The 16423-nt window shown below is 43.8% G+C and overlaps 1 protein-coding gene across 2 annotated transcripts in view; it reads right to left on the bottom strand.

Moving 5' to 3' along the window:
* tyk2 (tyrosine kinase 2) overlaps positions 1-16423 on the bottom strand; it is a 99402-nt gene that overhangs the window by 28983 nt on the left and 53996 nt on the right. For both annotated transcript variants that reach the window (XM_072564427.1, XM_072564428.1), the window contains exons 5-12: positions 15444-15607; positions 14449-14827; positions 13504-13686; positions 10853-11010; positions 9060-9183; positions 6134-6338; positions 5479-5597; positions 822-995 (exon numbers count right to left, since the gene is read on the bottom strand). In XM_072564427.1, coding sequence (XP_072420528.1) covers positions 822-995; positions 5479-5597; positions 6134-6338; positions 9060-9183; positions 10853-11010; positions 13504-13686; positions 14449-14827; positions 15444-15607 — 1506 coding nt within the window. The remainder of the gene's footprint in view (positions 1-821; positions 996-5478; positions 5598-6133; positions 6339-9059; positions 9184-10852; positions 11011-13503; positions 13687-14448; positions 14828-15443; positions 15608-16423) is intronic.

Here is a 16423-nt window from a genome sequence, read left to right as displayed (position 1 = left end):
AAAGTTGGGAGGTCAGATCATTCAGTATTTTGAACACAGAGGTAGATCAGTTCTTGATTATCCAGGGATCAATGGTTATAGGGAGAATGGGGTTGACACAGTGATCAGCCATGATTGAATGTTGGACCAGATTCGATAGGCTGAATGGCCTAATTTCTGCTCCGATGTCTTATGTTTTTATAGAAGGCACAAAACAGCTCCTGTCCCTCCTATGTTCCTACATATTTGAGCTCCCAGACTTAAGTTCCTGTACAAACAACACCCTAACTGTTCAATCCTCTCCACCATCCTCTTTCCTGGAGAACACAAGCTCCCCATCAGTTTCTGGCCATCAACCCCAGAGTTGCAACTCCTCTTCCCAGTTAACTAACACCTTCACTGCTGGTTCTGGTCATGTTACCACAACACACAGCTACTGGGTGGAAGCAGAAGGTTATTATTTTGAGTGCCCTCCCGGAACAAGAGCACATTGTAGGGAAAGGATATTTCAGTGCAATACTGGGAGAATGCTGCACTGTCAGAGGTGCAACACTAACCCAATGTCTGGGCCATTCCAGCAGAAGGAAAAGATCCCAAGGCACAGTCAATGGAATTTGTGTCAGATTGCTGTTCATGGAAGCTTGCTGCATGTAAATTTGTCCAAACATGGCCTCGTTACAATAGTGTCGTGATTTGCGAGAAAGCACATTGGGATATTCTGCAGCTGTGAAGGGCAGCAACATAAGAAATATTTTCATTTCTTCAGTTATACGTAGGTGTCAGGACTGAGTTGAAGAAATTACTCCTGTCACTATGATCAGATTCCATTCTGGTTTTCTCACCAATGCAATGTCTCGGTGACTAGGATCGAGTACTTTCAACACCACACGGAGATCTCGCGCTTCACTGCGGCCCACTCCACAGGGTGAGGCTATCTCTCCTTCCTCCTCCTCGTCACCCTCACAAAACCTCCCAGCGTAGATGTTCATCCTTGTTCCCCGTCCCAGATGGTGCTCCTGCAAACAGAAAACACTGTGGTTTGTGTTGGCGTTCGATTAAATCTTAATGTTCAGGGAGGAATCAGTGACACTGAGAATTGTGTGTTGGTGCATTGAGGCAATCATCTCTATACAATCCATGTAACCATTGCCCCCAACATTCCAGAGAGTCAAGAGTGATCCCATTGGGATAAACTGGTTCAATGGACCTCACACAATATTCCAACAGTGGCCTAACCAATGTCCTGTACAGCTGCAACATGACCTCCCAACTCCTGTACTCAATACTCTGAACAATAAAGGAAAGCATACCAAACGCCTTCTTCACTATCCTATCTACCTGTGACTCCACTTGCAAGGAGCTATGAACCTGCACTCCAAGGTCTCTTTGTTCAACAACACTCCCTAGGACCTTACCATTAAGTGGATAAGTCCTGCTAAGATTTGCTTTCCCAAAATGCAGCACCTCGCATTTATCGGAATTAAACTCCATCTGCCACTTCTCAGCCCATTGGCCCATCTGGTCCAGATCCTGTTGTAATCTGAGGTAATCCTCTTCGCTGTCCACTACACCTCCAACTTTGGTGTCATCTGCAAACTTACTAACTGTACCTCTTATGCTCGCATCCAAATCAATTATGTAAATGACAAAAAGTAGAGGACCCAGCACTGATCCTTGTGGCACTCCACTGGTCACAGGCCTCCAGTCTGAAAAACACCCCTCCACCACCACCCTCGGTCTTCTACCTTTGAGCCAGTTCTGTATCCAAATGGCTAGTTCTCCCTGTATTCCATGAGATCAAACCTTGCTAACCAATCTCCCATGGGGAACCTTGTCGAACGCCTTACTGAAGTCCATATAGATCACATCTACTGCTCTGCCCTCATCAATCCTCTTTATTACTTCATCAAAAAACTCAATCAGTCTGGTCTCTTTTCTATCGTAAAGATGTTGTGAAACTGGAAAGGGTTCAGAAAAGATTTACAAGGATGTTGCCAGGGTTGGAGGATCTGAGCTACAGGGAGAGGCTGAACAGGCCAGGGCCGTTTTCCCTGGAGCGTCGGAGGTTGAGGGGACCTTATAGAGGTTTACAAAATTTATTAGGGGCATGGATAGGATAAATAGGCAAAGTCTTTTCCCTTGGATCGCGGAGTCCAGAACTAGAGGGCATAGGTTTAGGGTGAGAGGGGAAAGATATAAAAGAGACCTAAGGGGCAACCTTTTCACGCAGAGGGTGGCACGCAAATGAGCTTCCAGAGGATGTGGTGGAGGCTGGTACAATTACAACATTTAAAAGGCATTTGGATGGGTATATGAATAGGAAGGGTTTGGAGGGATATGGGCCGGGTGCTGGCAGGTGGGACTAGATTGGGTTGGGATATCTGGTCGGCATGGACGGGTTGGACCGAAGTGTCTCTTTCCATGCTGCACATCTCTATGACTCTATGACTTCCAGAATGGATCACATGATTTTGTTTTGGGGAACCAGCTGAAGAAACCCAGATGGCTATTGTTGGGATGTGACATTATGAAAAGGGCCACAGAACAGAAAGCCAATTGGACCCAAGTTAATGACAACACCGTGAGACATTCAAGGCTAAAGAAGCACATCAACCTTTAAAAGTAAGGGAAATTGTTGGAGTTGTGGAAGAGCTCAGTGAGGAAAAGAAAACACCTCTCGAAAACAGGGCCCTCCACCACATCACTCAATACAACTGTTTGATGCAAAGTCAACTTGAACAGGATATAGGCTCCTGAACCACCTTTAAACCACCACCCAACACGACCAGATTCCTGACAAAAAGCTGCTTTGACAACATGGCCCCCAAGGCATATTTCTATTGCCTCTGCAATGAAGGTTTCTGATACTCTGGCGCCATGCCCTCTTCCTTCCTACTATTGGTATAAACTCCATTACAAATGCCAGTTTCTTGCAGGGTAAAGAAAGCTTTCAAATGTGAAATATCTTCTCACCGTTAGTGCCAGAGTACAGTGGCATGGGAATAACGTGACCAGATTTATAATCCAGAACCCCAGGCTAATGTTCTGGGGATGTGGGTTTGAGCCCCACCAAGGCAGATAGTGAATTTAAAATTGAACTTTAAACAACTCTGGAATTCAAGAGCCAGCTTAATGGAGATTATTACAGGCTGTGATAAAACTAACCGGTTCACTGCCTTTTAGGCAAGGAAATTTGCTGTCCTCACCTGATCAGGACTAAATGGGACTCCAGATCCACAGCAATGACTATGAACTGGGATCTTACAAGCTGGTGTCACGTAAGCTATGCAATTTATCTACACTGTAATATCACTGATTTTAATTCAAAGCTTGAGAGAAGATTTGTAGCTCGGGTGCTCGTTGTTGTGGTTCTGTTTGCCGAGCTGGGAATTTGTGTTCCAGACATTTCGTCCCCTGTCTAGGTGACATCCTCAGTGCTTGGGAGCCTCCTGTGAAGCACTTCTGTGATCTTTCCTCCGGCATTTGTAGTGGTTTGTATCTGCCGCTTCCGGTTGTCAGTTCCAGGTGTCCGCTGCAGTGGTCGGTATATTGGGTCCAGGTTGATGTGCTTATTGATTGAATCTGTGGATAAGTGCCATGCCTCTAGGAATTCCCTGGCTGTTCTCTGTTTGGCTTGCCCTATAATGGTAGCGTTGTCCCAGTCGAATTCATGTTGCTTGTCATCTGCGTGTGTGGCTACTAAGGAGAGCTGGTCGTGTCGTTTTGTGTCGGTCCTCAGTAGCCACACACGCAGATGACAAATAACATGAATTCGACTGGGACAACGCTATTATTATAGGACAAGCCAAACAGAGAACAGCCAGGGAATTCCTAGAGGCATGGCACTCATCCACAGATTCTATCAATAAGCACATTGACCTGGACCCAATATACCGACCACTGCAGCGGACACCTGGAACTGACAACCGGAAGTGGCAGATTCAAATCACTATAAATGCCGGAGGAAAGACCACAGAAGCGCTTCACAGGAGGTTCCCAATCACTGAGGATGTCACCCAGACAGGGACGGAACGTCTGCAACAAATTCCCAGCTCGGCGAACAGAACCACAACACTGATTTTAATGCTTGGATTTTGACTTAGTGGCATGGCAGATTTGGTCTGTATGTACAAGTTGGACCGAAAGTTCGGTTTCCATGCTGTACATCTCTCTGACTCCATGAAGGTAGTTAATAATGAATTGGTCAGCATTTCTGGAGCCTTGAGTTTCCAAAGTGTACAATAAAATTAAAATGTACAACTATGTAAAGAGCTAGTACAAACTCTCAACTGTGTTAGCATCAATCCTAAAGGAGGAGTAAAACAGGCCTGAGCTCTTGACAGATCAGGAGCACACCAAGCGCACGATATCCAATCATCTTGATCATATATTCTGAGAGAACAGGATTGTGTTCAGCTGTGGACAAACAGCTGTTGACACTCCACACTCTGGCTTACACCTGGACAACATGACCTTGCGGACAGTGGTCACAGACTGACTGGTCCTGCACAACAAGGACCTGATAGCTGCAAGATGGGAGAAAAACAGAGCGATCATGAAGAAAATCAGAACCCAGTTTGGAGATAGCAGTGAACATGACCACCTTGAGTTATGAAAGAAAAGCATTCTATTCTAGTGTGCGTCCAATGATCAACCAGAATGTTTTTGTCACTGATCACATTAAACCAGAGGAGTGAAACCACAAAAGTGACAGCACCTCATCAACAGCATTCTGACCCTGTACTTGTCTGGGGGAAACCCAGGTGTACAAAGCTAGTGCCTTTATCTCAAAATACTTATCTATTTACTGAAACATCAAAACAAATACACACAAACATCATTCAGCATTGATAAAGTTATAAACCCAGTATGAGAATCTTTAAAAGGAACAATTCAGAGAACAAAAGGTTTATACTTTTCTCTCAGTGAGAGTTGTGAGATGAGGGAATAAAATGAAATGGGCTTTTCAACTTCTGAATGAAACACCTGAGCAGAAATCAAGATATAAATACTAAAACAGAAATAGATGGAAAATCTCAACAGCCCTGGCAGCATTTGTGGACAGAAAGCAGAGTTAACATTTCAGATCCAGTGACCCTTCTTCAGAACTCAAGATACAAGAGATTGTAAAGACAGAGTCAAAGTTAACCAGCCTGACAACATTCTCAGTGTTGCACTGGGGTGAGACCAGACATCTCCTGTTTGCAGTCACAACAACATCCCAGCCAGGGATGAAAGAACTGGATACTCCAGTGGGAAGGATTAGGGACAATGTGGTTGGATCAAAGAAGATGGGTTGAATGATCTTCGTCAATCACCAATAATTTGCAACTTTTCAAGTCAATGCTATGTGGGTCTTGTCACTCCCTTATGGTGTGAGATGCACAAGAGAGCGAGTCCTCATAGATCATGGAGGCAGTTTCCCACATCCATCCAGGTTGGTCACAACAGCCCAGACTCAGAGTAAGGCGGGGGGGGGGGGGGGGATAACAAACTCACCTGAATGATTTCCTCCTTCCTTATCTGATGGAAGCTCAGCTGACTCAGGTTTAACTGAGCTGTGAGTGGTCGCACATCACTGTCCTTCACATTCTTCGTGATGAGGAGATTGGAGAATTCTGAAAGGCAAAACAGAGTGCACACTGCCAAAAAAATCTATAATATTGTTTTTACAGATTTTAAACTAAGAAGGGTGTTGAAGCACCATTTACAATCAGAGGGAGAGGGGAAACGGTGCAACAGTGTCTGCAATCTGAGGGGGAGTTGGGAGTGTGGTCGAGTTTGAAACGGTAGGGACTGCGAAAGGGAATTGAGAATTTGCACATACCTATTCAGGATAAGAGTGCTCAGTGCAATCTAAAGGAAGCAGAGTGGAACCCTCTGACAGGGAATCAGATGGGAGGAGATAGTGAATTGAGGAGCCCCGAGTTACAAGTGGTCCTCAGGGTGGGTATGATCTCAAAGAAATGACAGACATGCCTTTGAGAGACTGTGATGTTGTCAAACTTTTGTTCAAGGGAAACCAGGAGAATCATTAACTGCAATTCCACATCAGCCTTCCACAGTGCCTTCCCAGCTTTGGAGGTGCACAATTGTAAAGACTACATGAAGAGCACAGGGAGGAAAAGTACACAAGTCTGACGATGCTGTTTACCATGAGGAAGAGGCGGGCAACACTTTTTGACCATGTAGCTCTCGTTGCCTGATTTCAGCAGGCAGCCCTTGAGGCTCTCGAGGAGCTCCTTCACACTGGGGAATGACCGCTCCCATCCCTGCAGCACATAGGCATTTGGGGCCTTCCTCTCAATCTGAAACTGCTTCATGTCCTGAAAATTCCCAGAACCTTTCAATAATTCAAACTGCAAGTGAAACATAACAAGGTCAGTGCTGGACAGGAAAACTTGCATTCAATACTGAAAAACATTCCTCTTCTAATAAGGAATCTGATAATCTCCTCCTGAGCTGCTTTGTCAGGCAAATCACTCTCTGAGCAGTAAAAATTCACAACTTACATTGGTATACTACAGCAATGAAGGCTAGTGGGACTGCTACAAGAAGCTGGAGGTTGATAATCAGCCACTACTTTAATGAATGGGCAACAGGCCAGAAAGGCACTCACTCCTCCAACAGGGAACACAAGGTCATGGGCTGGGCTGGTATTTGACTGAACACAAGTAGCTCAGGGGATGCAGTGCGAACATCCACAAATTATTGAAAATTACACTTACCTCATTTTGCACATGTATTTTCATGCGAACATATGTGACAATCACAGATTACTAGCCCTTTCAGAGCCCATTCTGAAATCATCTCAATTGAACAGAGTAATTATTAACCCAATTGTTTCCACAACTGGTTTCGTCCTGCTAAATTAAATGTTACTGGTTCAGTTTGGACTTGTAAGGCCAAATGGCCTGTTTCCACACTGGAGGGATTCTATACTTGTGGACAAGAGCAAGATAAACTGAGTGAAGTCTTGGAGCTCAGGGAGTGCTGAAATGACCTCACAGGTTCAGCTATGTTTTTGAAAGAGAGAAACAGGAAGTGTGACTGGTTCCTCTGGGTCTGAGTTCAGCAGCAGAGATCAAGCTATGTTCTTGAGGAACTCACTGGTGGAGTTGGTGTGTTCTGGTTGTGAATAATCCAGAGGTACCACTAAAAAGACAGTTCTAATGGATGCCCCTCAGTCAACACCAGCAGAAAGGAAAAGCAATAATTATTCATGACATCAGGAATGCCGCAGACCAAGAGCAGACAGAGTATTCCTACACAGCACCAATCACTGCTCTCCATGGATAACCACACTTAGGAGTGCAAAAACGTGTAACATTTCTCAGCATAAGTTCAGAGATTTACATTTAACATATGCCCCTTCTGGTATGGTAATTGAAATGCAAATCTATCCTCTTTCACACACACAAGTCATTGTTTATTTTCAGAGTTTTCTGTTATATAGAACCCAAGAGCATTGATGGAAAGCAGTATTTACTGTGCTAACAAAAGTCTGCATTGTGCAGCCTGATCCTATCATGCTGTTATCATTTACCTGAATGAAAACTAACCCACAACATATTAACCAAAGCCTTAATGCCATAAAATGAGCTCGTCTCAGTCATTTCATTTTCAAGCACGCAAGATAATCATCCAAATTTAACCCTAAGTACTGGTTTACCAGTTGCCTCTGGCAGGCCTGAGATCTGTACTGAACACAATATCAACTCTTCAAGATCCTTAACCTGAAATGTTAACACTGCTTCTCCCGTCACAACGATTTCCAGCAAATTCTCTCTCTATTCCAAAGCAATTCTTCCTGTTCACTTGCTAATGTGACGAGCTCCTTACTAATAAATGGCATAACGTTTTCACGCTTCTTCAGGTTTTTGATATTTCCAAATGTAAGCAACTCAGAAGCATAGTTAATCAGAACCACAGCCAATGATGACTCCGTTGTTTTGGCAAGTGCAGGGAGGGGTTGTGTGTCTGCGTCTATCTCTCTCTCTCTCTCTCTCTCTGGGTGTGTATGTCAGGGTGAACTGTGAAACACTAATTAGAGGCCAACTGATAAGCAATGCTTTTTTTTAATATATAACAGGAGTTCGTGACCCTAATGTAACTGAGGGAAAGTTTTGGCCTTTTAAACACCCTGTCACCCAATTCCTGTCTCCATTAATGTTGTGACTTTATTGTAAAAGAAAAGCTTTGTGGAACAATTTTGAAGAGGCCCCATTTCCATAATGTTTAACAGCAAAGCCATTAGTGCTTTCTGGCCCCGCTCCCACCATCAAGCATTCCTGTTTAGTTAGCACTCTTCAGCTGTGCTGTCTTCACCATTATACTGATACATTATTGCGTGATTACACCATTATGTACATATTGCCTTTTGAGGAGAAAGTCCTTTTAATGAGAAGCAGCATGAAGCTCAGTGAATTTATTAATTTAGCCTGTACTTGGAAGTACTTGCACATAACACAGTGTATATTCTTGTTGTGGACAAGAAATTAGGGTGGGACAAATTGTCTGTGGAATCCTGTGACTATCACATGTAAACAGCCAAGAACCACCATCCCTCAAGTTCTGAGCAATTGAGAAAGCAAGACAGTTGTTGACCAATCTTTTATGTTCAAACTTGCTGAGTCACTCGCAGTAAACAAAGATTCAGGAGATGTCAACCATTCAGGCTCTTGAGCCTGTCCTGCCTTCAATAAGATCCTGTTTGTGCTTCAAATTCAATATTCCCATCTATCTGTGGTAACTCCTGTCTAATAGGAACCTAATGGTGATCCACTGCTTCATATCCAAGGCCTGAGCAGCCTGATGAAACAGCAGGGTGGCTATGAGTGGTTTCTGTCCTCACCTTCCTGGTCCCCCTGCTGCATGATGATGGTCTGTACTGCTTCCCCAGCTGGGCAACAGCAGATGGCCCGGTATATTCCCCACACACAGACACACCACTTCCTCCCCACTCCACCCCCCCAACCCATTCCAACATTTACACTCCACAGAATCATGCCAACACAATCCCAAGTAGTTTATTACATTGCGGTTTATAAATTCGAGATTTGCACCAAGTGTTTACATACCTCAGGCTTTTCCTTACTGACAACTGTCATGATAATCTTACTGAAGTCTAAAGCACTCCACCGCAGCACATACAGCCCCTCCTTGTTCTCCTCTCGACGGAGTTTATTAGTGACATAGTGTGGTCTGTGGGGAAACAATGAAGCAAAGGTTCAATGTCTCCTCCTTGTCCCACAGTTACTCCTTTACATCTCTCTCACACAATGAATTAAACTATGAATGGATTGCCAATTGTTCGCAATGTTAAAACTTCTGAGTAACGATATCAAAACACTAACAGTCTGTGGCAATATTGTACTATATTGCACCATATATCACAATGTATCCCATCACACCATGACACACAATCACACTGTACCCTTACCAAGGGGAAGATGGGGAAAATAAAGTGGGAGAAGACCAAGCCCAAGATAAACAATGCATTCTAACAAGCTGTACATGCAGTTATGCACAGAGTACGATTTCTCTGGATCAACTGCGTTTATTTCTTCAAGTCTGAGAGATCAATATGGGGGCCAAAATTCTCTCTAAAGGAAGAGAATATAATTCTCTCCAAAACAAACTTGAGGTCCAATGCTGACAGAATTTGTTTTTCCTACTCCTCAAATCTTGACTGGGATTTACAAAGTGTATAAACAGAGACATGTTAATTAGGGGGGATGACTGATACTGGCAAATGCTAGCCTTGAATTTCCTGGTGTATTATTGACATGGGTTATCAATAAGGAACACAAGTTACAAGAGGTGGTGTTATAGGAACGTTGCATGGAGTAGGTGGTACAGTGGACAGAACTACAAACTGAACTAGGAGTAAGGGACTGGGACTTGGAGATGCAGAGAGCAGAAACACACCTTCTCACTTCAGGGTTCAGTCAAATCCAGAAGATCGCAGTTGGTGGAAATCATCCCAAGCTGACACAGCCTCTGTCTGCTTCTGAGAGTACTGGCTCACACTGGTTATCTCAATGTGCTGGAGTTGACAGACCAGCTGAGCAATAATCCTGGTGATTTACAGGTTAGCAGCAGAGTTGGCAGTGCATTGTCAAAAGGTATTTTTCAGGGAAGAGTGCAAGTCATTTTTACACTGACTGGCACATGTCACTTCAGTCTCACTACAATTCACTGCCGAGTAACTCATGAGGGCACTGCCCACATTCTGAAAAATCACGTCAAAACGATTTTGCAAAGTCTTCTGTCCTGATCAATTAAAACGACCATGGTGCAAGAATGCTCTTCTGTGATTAATTACAAGGTATACGTTTCGGACCAAGTCGAGGGAACTTTACCCTGTGCTGTACATGTCCTGGGAGGGTTTGATGGGGAAGGGATAGAGGTAGCTTTACTCTGTTTACATTAGAGTGGTGCTGGGAAAGCACAGCCGGTCAGGCAGCATCCGAGTGGGAAAATCGACGTTTTGGGCAAAAGCCCATCAGGAATGAAGGGCCTTCATTCGATTTTCCTGCTCCTCGGATGCTACCTGACCAGCTGTGCTTTTCCAACACCACTTTAATGTAGACTCTGATTTCCAGCATCTGCAGCCCACACTTTTGCCGTAGTTTTACTCTGTATCTAACGCTGCATTGTACTTTGTTTGGAAGTGTTTGCTGGGGACAGTGGCAAAGGCACTGAACAGTGCAACCAAACCCATTTTCTGTGTGTCCTGGGAGTGTCTGAAAAGGACAGTATACAGGCAGCATTACTGCGGCTTTATGGAAAGGTTTCTGTTGCCCACACCAACAAACATGCAGAAAGAAAAAGAACAGATCAGGGTTAACTCTGCCCAGGTGAAACTTACTGCATTGGTCCATGGATGCCACTGGTGATGCTCAGCACAACACGTGGAGAAGCAACCTCATGACACAGGTAGTGGTGAGAATCAGTGGTCAGGCGAGAGTAGCCATCTATCAGTGCTGCAAAGGAGAGTGCTTGCTTGTGTGAGGGCAAAACAAGGTCCTACAGATTAAATAAACAATGAGCTTTAGTACTGCATCTGAAGACTGGATAGAAGGTGAATCTAACCTAGGAAGGTGGCAAAATTTGTCCTGACGTCATCCTTTCAGGACACCATCTCTACAACTGTGTCCAACCTGTCTTTTCTGTTTTAGTTCAATTACCAGCTAGGTCTTCTAGCTAGTTGACATGAAATATCTTTTGGATCGCCAAAGGATCAGCATTTGTGAGGGATTCCCAGAACCATATCAGTATTGACTGGGGTTCCTGAACAACATGCTGTTAACCACTTTCCCACATAGTTACATCTGAAAACTTGATTCAGACTCCATCACAACTGACAATATCTCTGAATTCTCCAAGTTGGGATTTTGAAAACACTTATCTAATTTTCAAAGGTTACGATGGAAAAGAGCTTGAAGGAGCCAGGAAATTGGATCGAGGTTAGTTTTGAGAAGATAATGTACAAATTAGGCCTGTTTTCTCTAGAATTTAGAAGGTTAAGGGACAATTGGAACAAATCTTCAAGATACTAACAGGAAAAGACAGGGTAGATAAAATAAACTGTTCCCACTGGCTGGGGATTTTGGAACTGGGGAGCATTGTCTGAGAATTGGAGCCATACCATTCAGGAGAGATGCTAGGAAGCACTTTGACACACACAGGGTAGTGGACAAAGTCTGCATCATATTAAATGGAAACAGACCTCTTGACCCAACTCTCCCAAGCCAACCACATTCCCAAACTAATCTAGTCCCACTTGCCGGAGTTTAGCCCATATCCCTTCAAACCTTGACCAGCCATGTGCTTATCCAAATTTCTTTTAAATGTATAACTATACCTCCGTCCATGGAAGTTCATTTCACCCAACCACTGAAAAGATTGCCCCTCCTGTCCTTTCTAAAAACTTTCTCCTCTCACCTTAAAAATACACCCCCTAGTTTTGAACTCTACCACCCAAGAGAAAAGATCCTTGGTCATTCATCTTATCTATTCCCCATAGAATGTCATACACTCCTCGAAGGTCACCTCTCAACCTCCTGTGCACCAGGGGGAAAACCCCAGGCTATCCAGCTTACTTTTAATGTTTGGAACTCCCTTTCAAAAACAACAATGGTTGCAGGACCATTAACTTTAGATCTAAGAGTTTATTTGGTAAAAATGTTTATCTTCAAGAGCGGAGAGTGATTGGCAGATTTTTGAAGCCGTTCTGGAACTTTCGCTGAAGGCACTCTCACCATCAAATAAAAACAGGGATGCTCACATCAGAGGAATGGAATATCATACTTTAAAGCGTGGACTCTGGTCGGTTTTTATGTCCTGACCACCTGCAACTCTGCTGTGAAGCAGCAGCCACATCTCAGCTTGGTTTCGATGTATATTTCCCACAGTCACAAACAGGAACTTGGGTTGATCATCTTCCCCTCAAGTTAATTAGACTGCCTGACAAGCCCCAGTGAGAAAGACCAATCGAAGACAGGACAGGACTAAATCTGCAGCCTTCAGATTGGAATCTTTATTTCTTCTGTGCATTCCCTTAGGTACACTCTGACTTGTTTAAGAAAATGCTTAAACATTTTCTTCAGGCTTCATAATGTGCGAGGACAAATCTAATTGGACCAAATAGTTTTTGCAGAAGTGATCTTACAATCAGCAAACCGAGGGGCAGCATGACAACCTTGCCAAGTCAGAAAGCTTTGTTGCGAGCAGAAATCTCTAACTGTAGTTCTAAAGCAGCACAAATTCAGGCATACAAAACAATAAAACCTGGTTTGTCTCTCCCTCCCACATTCCTTCTGTAATCAAGTGAAATGAAGCTCCTATTGCCCTGTAATCATTTACCACCAGCATATCCAATCACAGGGATAACTGATAACTGCTCCAATTTGTAAAACAAAAGGAGGCATTGATTTCAAACCAACCCTCCAGGGCTTAGCTTCACATCTACTTCAAAATGTTCAAAACAACAGTGATCTTTCACCAACAACTTTCATTTCAGAATGAATGGAAATTTTTCCAACAGAGAGAAAAACCTTACCTTTTCATTCTTTTCCTTTGGTCTCAAATAAGGACAAGGAAACTCACTCCATGGCTTCCATCCCAACCAGTCTCCAAGTTGCTTCCCTCCTCAACACGATCCTCTCTTCAATGTGGGAAGCACAGAATCCCACCAAATCAAAACACCCCTCCGTGCTCATGTGCAGTGTGCTGTTCCCTCGTCTCTTGGACAGGGAGCCAACTTAAAAAAAACTCAGAGCTCCAGAGGAAAGGCATTTAATTGATTAACCAAATAATCAATTACCTGAACGAAATACTGCCTGTCCATGTCACTCAGATAATTGAGGTTACTCTGTAATGTGAGAGCAGGACTGAGCTCACTCCAAAAAACCTTCCACGTGCCCCAGGGCACTAAGCCAGTGGGTGACCAAAACAGTACGCGACAACAGACAGCAGCAAATGGACAAAGAGGAAGGTAGAGTGCAGAAGGTTACTCACCAGACACTTGTTATCCTGTCTGTGAACACTGACCCTGCAGTCAGAGATGACCAAGTGTGTAATCTCCTTGAAATCACAGAAGTGCGAATATGGCTTCTCAGTGAACTCAACTGCTTCACTCGACTTGCCACTGCCACTGTCTGCTGGTTTGCCCTTCCAGCCAGTCTTTTTGAAGGGTGCAGGCTAGTTAAAATAAAAGACCATCACAATTATTACGACACAATCCTTGAATTGTTTCGCCTGAACTTTGAATGGCCGGTACGTCAAAGAATGAAAGGACAAAATAACATCCACAGAAGAGGGAGAAGAAAACCAGAGCAATGTCACCCCATTCATCCCCAATAGCCCTTATACGTGCAAATATGCGATTCAACAAACGAGGTGGGAGGAACCTATCAAGGGCAGTGAGCAAACTCCTTATCAGTGCTATTGGAATATAAAGGTCAAGGCAGCTCTATTCTAAGGCTTGGACACCAATGCCCCATTGACCTCCTGAAAGTCTGTGAAGGGACAGACAAGTCATCAGATTTCAGTTTGTCTGGAGTTCTGTAGATAAAAACAATGACTGCAGATGCTGGAAAACAGATTCTAGATTAGATTGGTGCTGGGAAAGCACAGCAGTTCAGACAGCATCCAAGGAGCAGGAAAATTTTCCTGCTCCTTGGATGCTGTCTGAACTGGAGTTCTGTAGAGCATACACTATTATTATTCAGTGCTCTATTGCTGAGAGAGACATACTATCAGTTTTATTTAGTATTTGCTGCAATGACAGTGTTGACCTTTCAGTAAAGACGACAGAAGAACAATATCAGTACTTGCAAGGCCCCCAAGGAGAAGGGGAGATGGGAGAGAGAAGCGTTGACAAGAGAAAGAGAAGAGCAGAGAGAGAAGGAGACTGAAGAGAAGGAAGGTGGTGTGGTGGTCAGTTACAGTATCCATGTTCACCTTCTTGAGTATTCTCCACTGAATTCCCTCTGTCCCAGTCACCAGCACTTCATATTCCTGGGTAGGTAATGTGGGGCAGATGATATTCTCCGTGGTTTGCAGGTAATTCCGATTGTTTATGTATGGGGTCCTGCTACTTTCTGGAAGCACTTCCAAATACGAGACACGGAAGATCTCGCCTCCTAAGTTGGTGCAAAGGTTCTCCAGGGTAGAGAGGTATTTGAATATAATGTCGTGCTGGATCACTTTCCCTGAACCAACCACAGGCAAGTGGAAGCTCCTCACAAACTTCCGAAAGCCACGTTTCAGCCGGATCTTGGTCAGGGCATTGCACCTGTCTATTTTTGCACGGAATGTCTTTGGGATGCACCCCTTAAAGCTGACAAAGAGAAGGAGAGAGAAAAGCTGGTCAGTGTCAGCAAGCAGATAAAGGCATTACCACCAAATCCTCACCACTACGACAGCTGCTGCATCCTTCATTGGGCTTCCACAGACTGGCAAGCCTGGCAGATGCCTTAAAAACATCCCTATTTCTCTCTCCAACTTGCCCTCTCTGTGTAGGTAGGGAGCAGAAATAAAGATGAAAGGAGAATGCAAACTTATGAAAAGGACATGTGCAAGCACATTGTGAGCCATTTATTATCCCAGCACATAACATACAAATGTCCCATGTCTGACTGGATATCCTGATTTCTCAGCAGCCCCCCCAAGCTCCTTCCCTCCATACCCATCCTGGATGGCAGCCTTTCACCACCCAAGTGCAATCTCCACAGGGAAAGCTTCGTCCTGTTGTTCCCTTCCATCTCCCTCCTCCCAATGTAACAACATCACCCCAAAGATGGAAAACACACATCTTCATGTTGATATTTACATCACACAAACACCTCAATCAATTTTCCAGCATCTGGGCTCTTCCAAATGCCTCCATGGAATAATGGAAAGGCATTCTGCCACGTTATCAATTCAGACAGACTTACAGCTGCTGACTCACACACCTTATTTCCTTGGCCACTTCACTAAGTGAGCGTCCACTCAGGACCGCAATATACGAAAGATGCAGCACAGCCATTCCCAGACTCTCATTTTGGAAGACATGTAATTCCTGCTCATTCTGTGGCTCTTTGAGAGGAGCGATGCCATTAACAAAATCATATTTACCCTGGAAACACAGGAACAGCATTGATCAGCCATCCTCCAATAAACAACCCGAGAGATTTCAATCGATTGCCAATGGTTAAAAAAAAATCTTAATCACAGCTCTCAAATAAATAACAAGTACATCTCAGGAATTATTTTGAAGCCTGTTAACCTGTAGTTTTGTCAGCAAGTCAGTTTTAACATAGCAAGATCCCACAATTATAAACGATTGGTTCATCTATTTTTGGGGCTACTTGTTTGAAGGACTAATTTGGGTCCAAACTGCTGCAGAATCCCCAGTTTTTTACCAACAGTGTTGAACTACAGCCACACCTCTATCAAAAAGCACTACATCTCTGGCACTGGAGGGTGTGCATGATAATGTACTCAGTGGAACTGCATGGGCCAATTGCAAAGCAATCTTGACAATTCAATCAAAGAATGACAAGAGAACCACATCTTTTTCTGACAAGCTTCAGTCAGTCACAATAGGGTGGTGCAGCATTAATGGGACAAATAGAATTTGTACTTCGTGACCATTGGGGTAAAATCGCAATGGACAGTCACAGTGGAACCACGTTCCTGATAGGAATCAGCGTTCTGCTGAAAATAAATTCTACATCTGTATATGTATTGGGTCTCAGTAAAATGGACAACTTTCTCAGTAACCATGACAGCAAATCTGATTGCCTTTACTGTACAAGCTCAGAGGTAAGCATTTTGCTAACTAATAAATGCACCATTCTTTGCAAACCAAGAATCACTTTTATTCAAGTTGAGATATTTTTCATGGTCGATTGCTTACAGAACATAAACAGAAATTATATTCAGGTTGAAA

This window comes from Chiloscyllium punctatum, chromosome 46 (genome assembly GCF_047496795.1).
Source record: "Chiloscyllium punctatum isolate Juve2018m chromosome 46, sChiPun1.3, whole genome shotgun sequence".
In the NCBI taxonomy this organism is placed as follows: domain Eukaryota; kingdom Metazoa; phylum Chordata; class Chondrichthyes; order Orectolobiformes; family Hemiscylliidae; genus Chiloscyllium; species Chiloscyllium punctatum.
The sequence above is the reverse complement of the archived record's forward strand: the minus strand, read 5'-3'. Positions and strand labels throughout refer to the sequence as shown.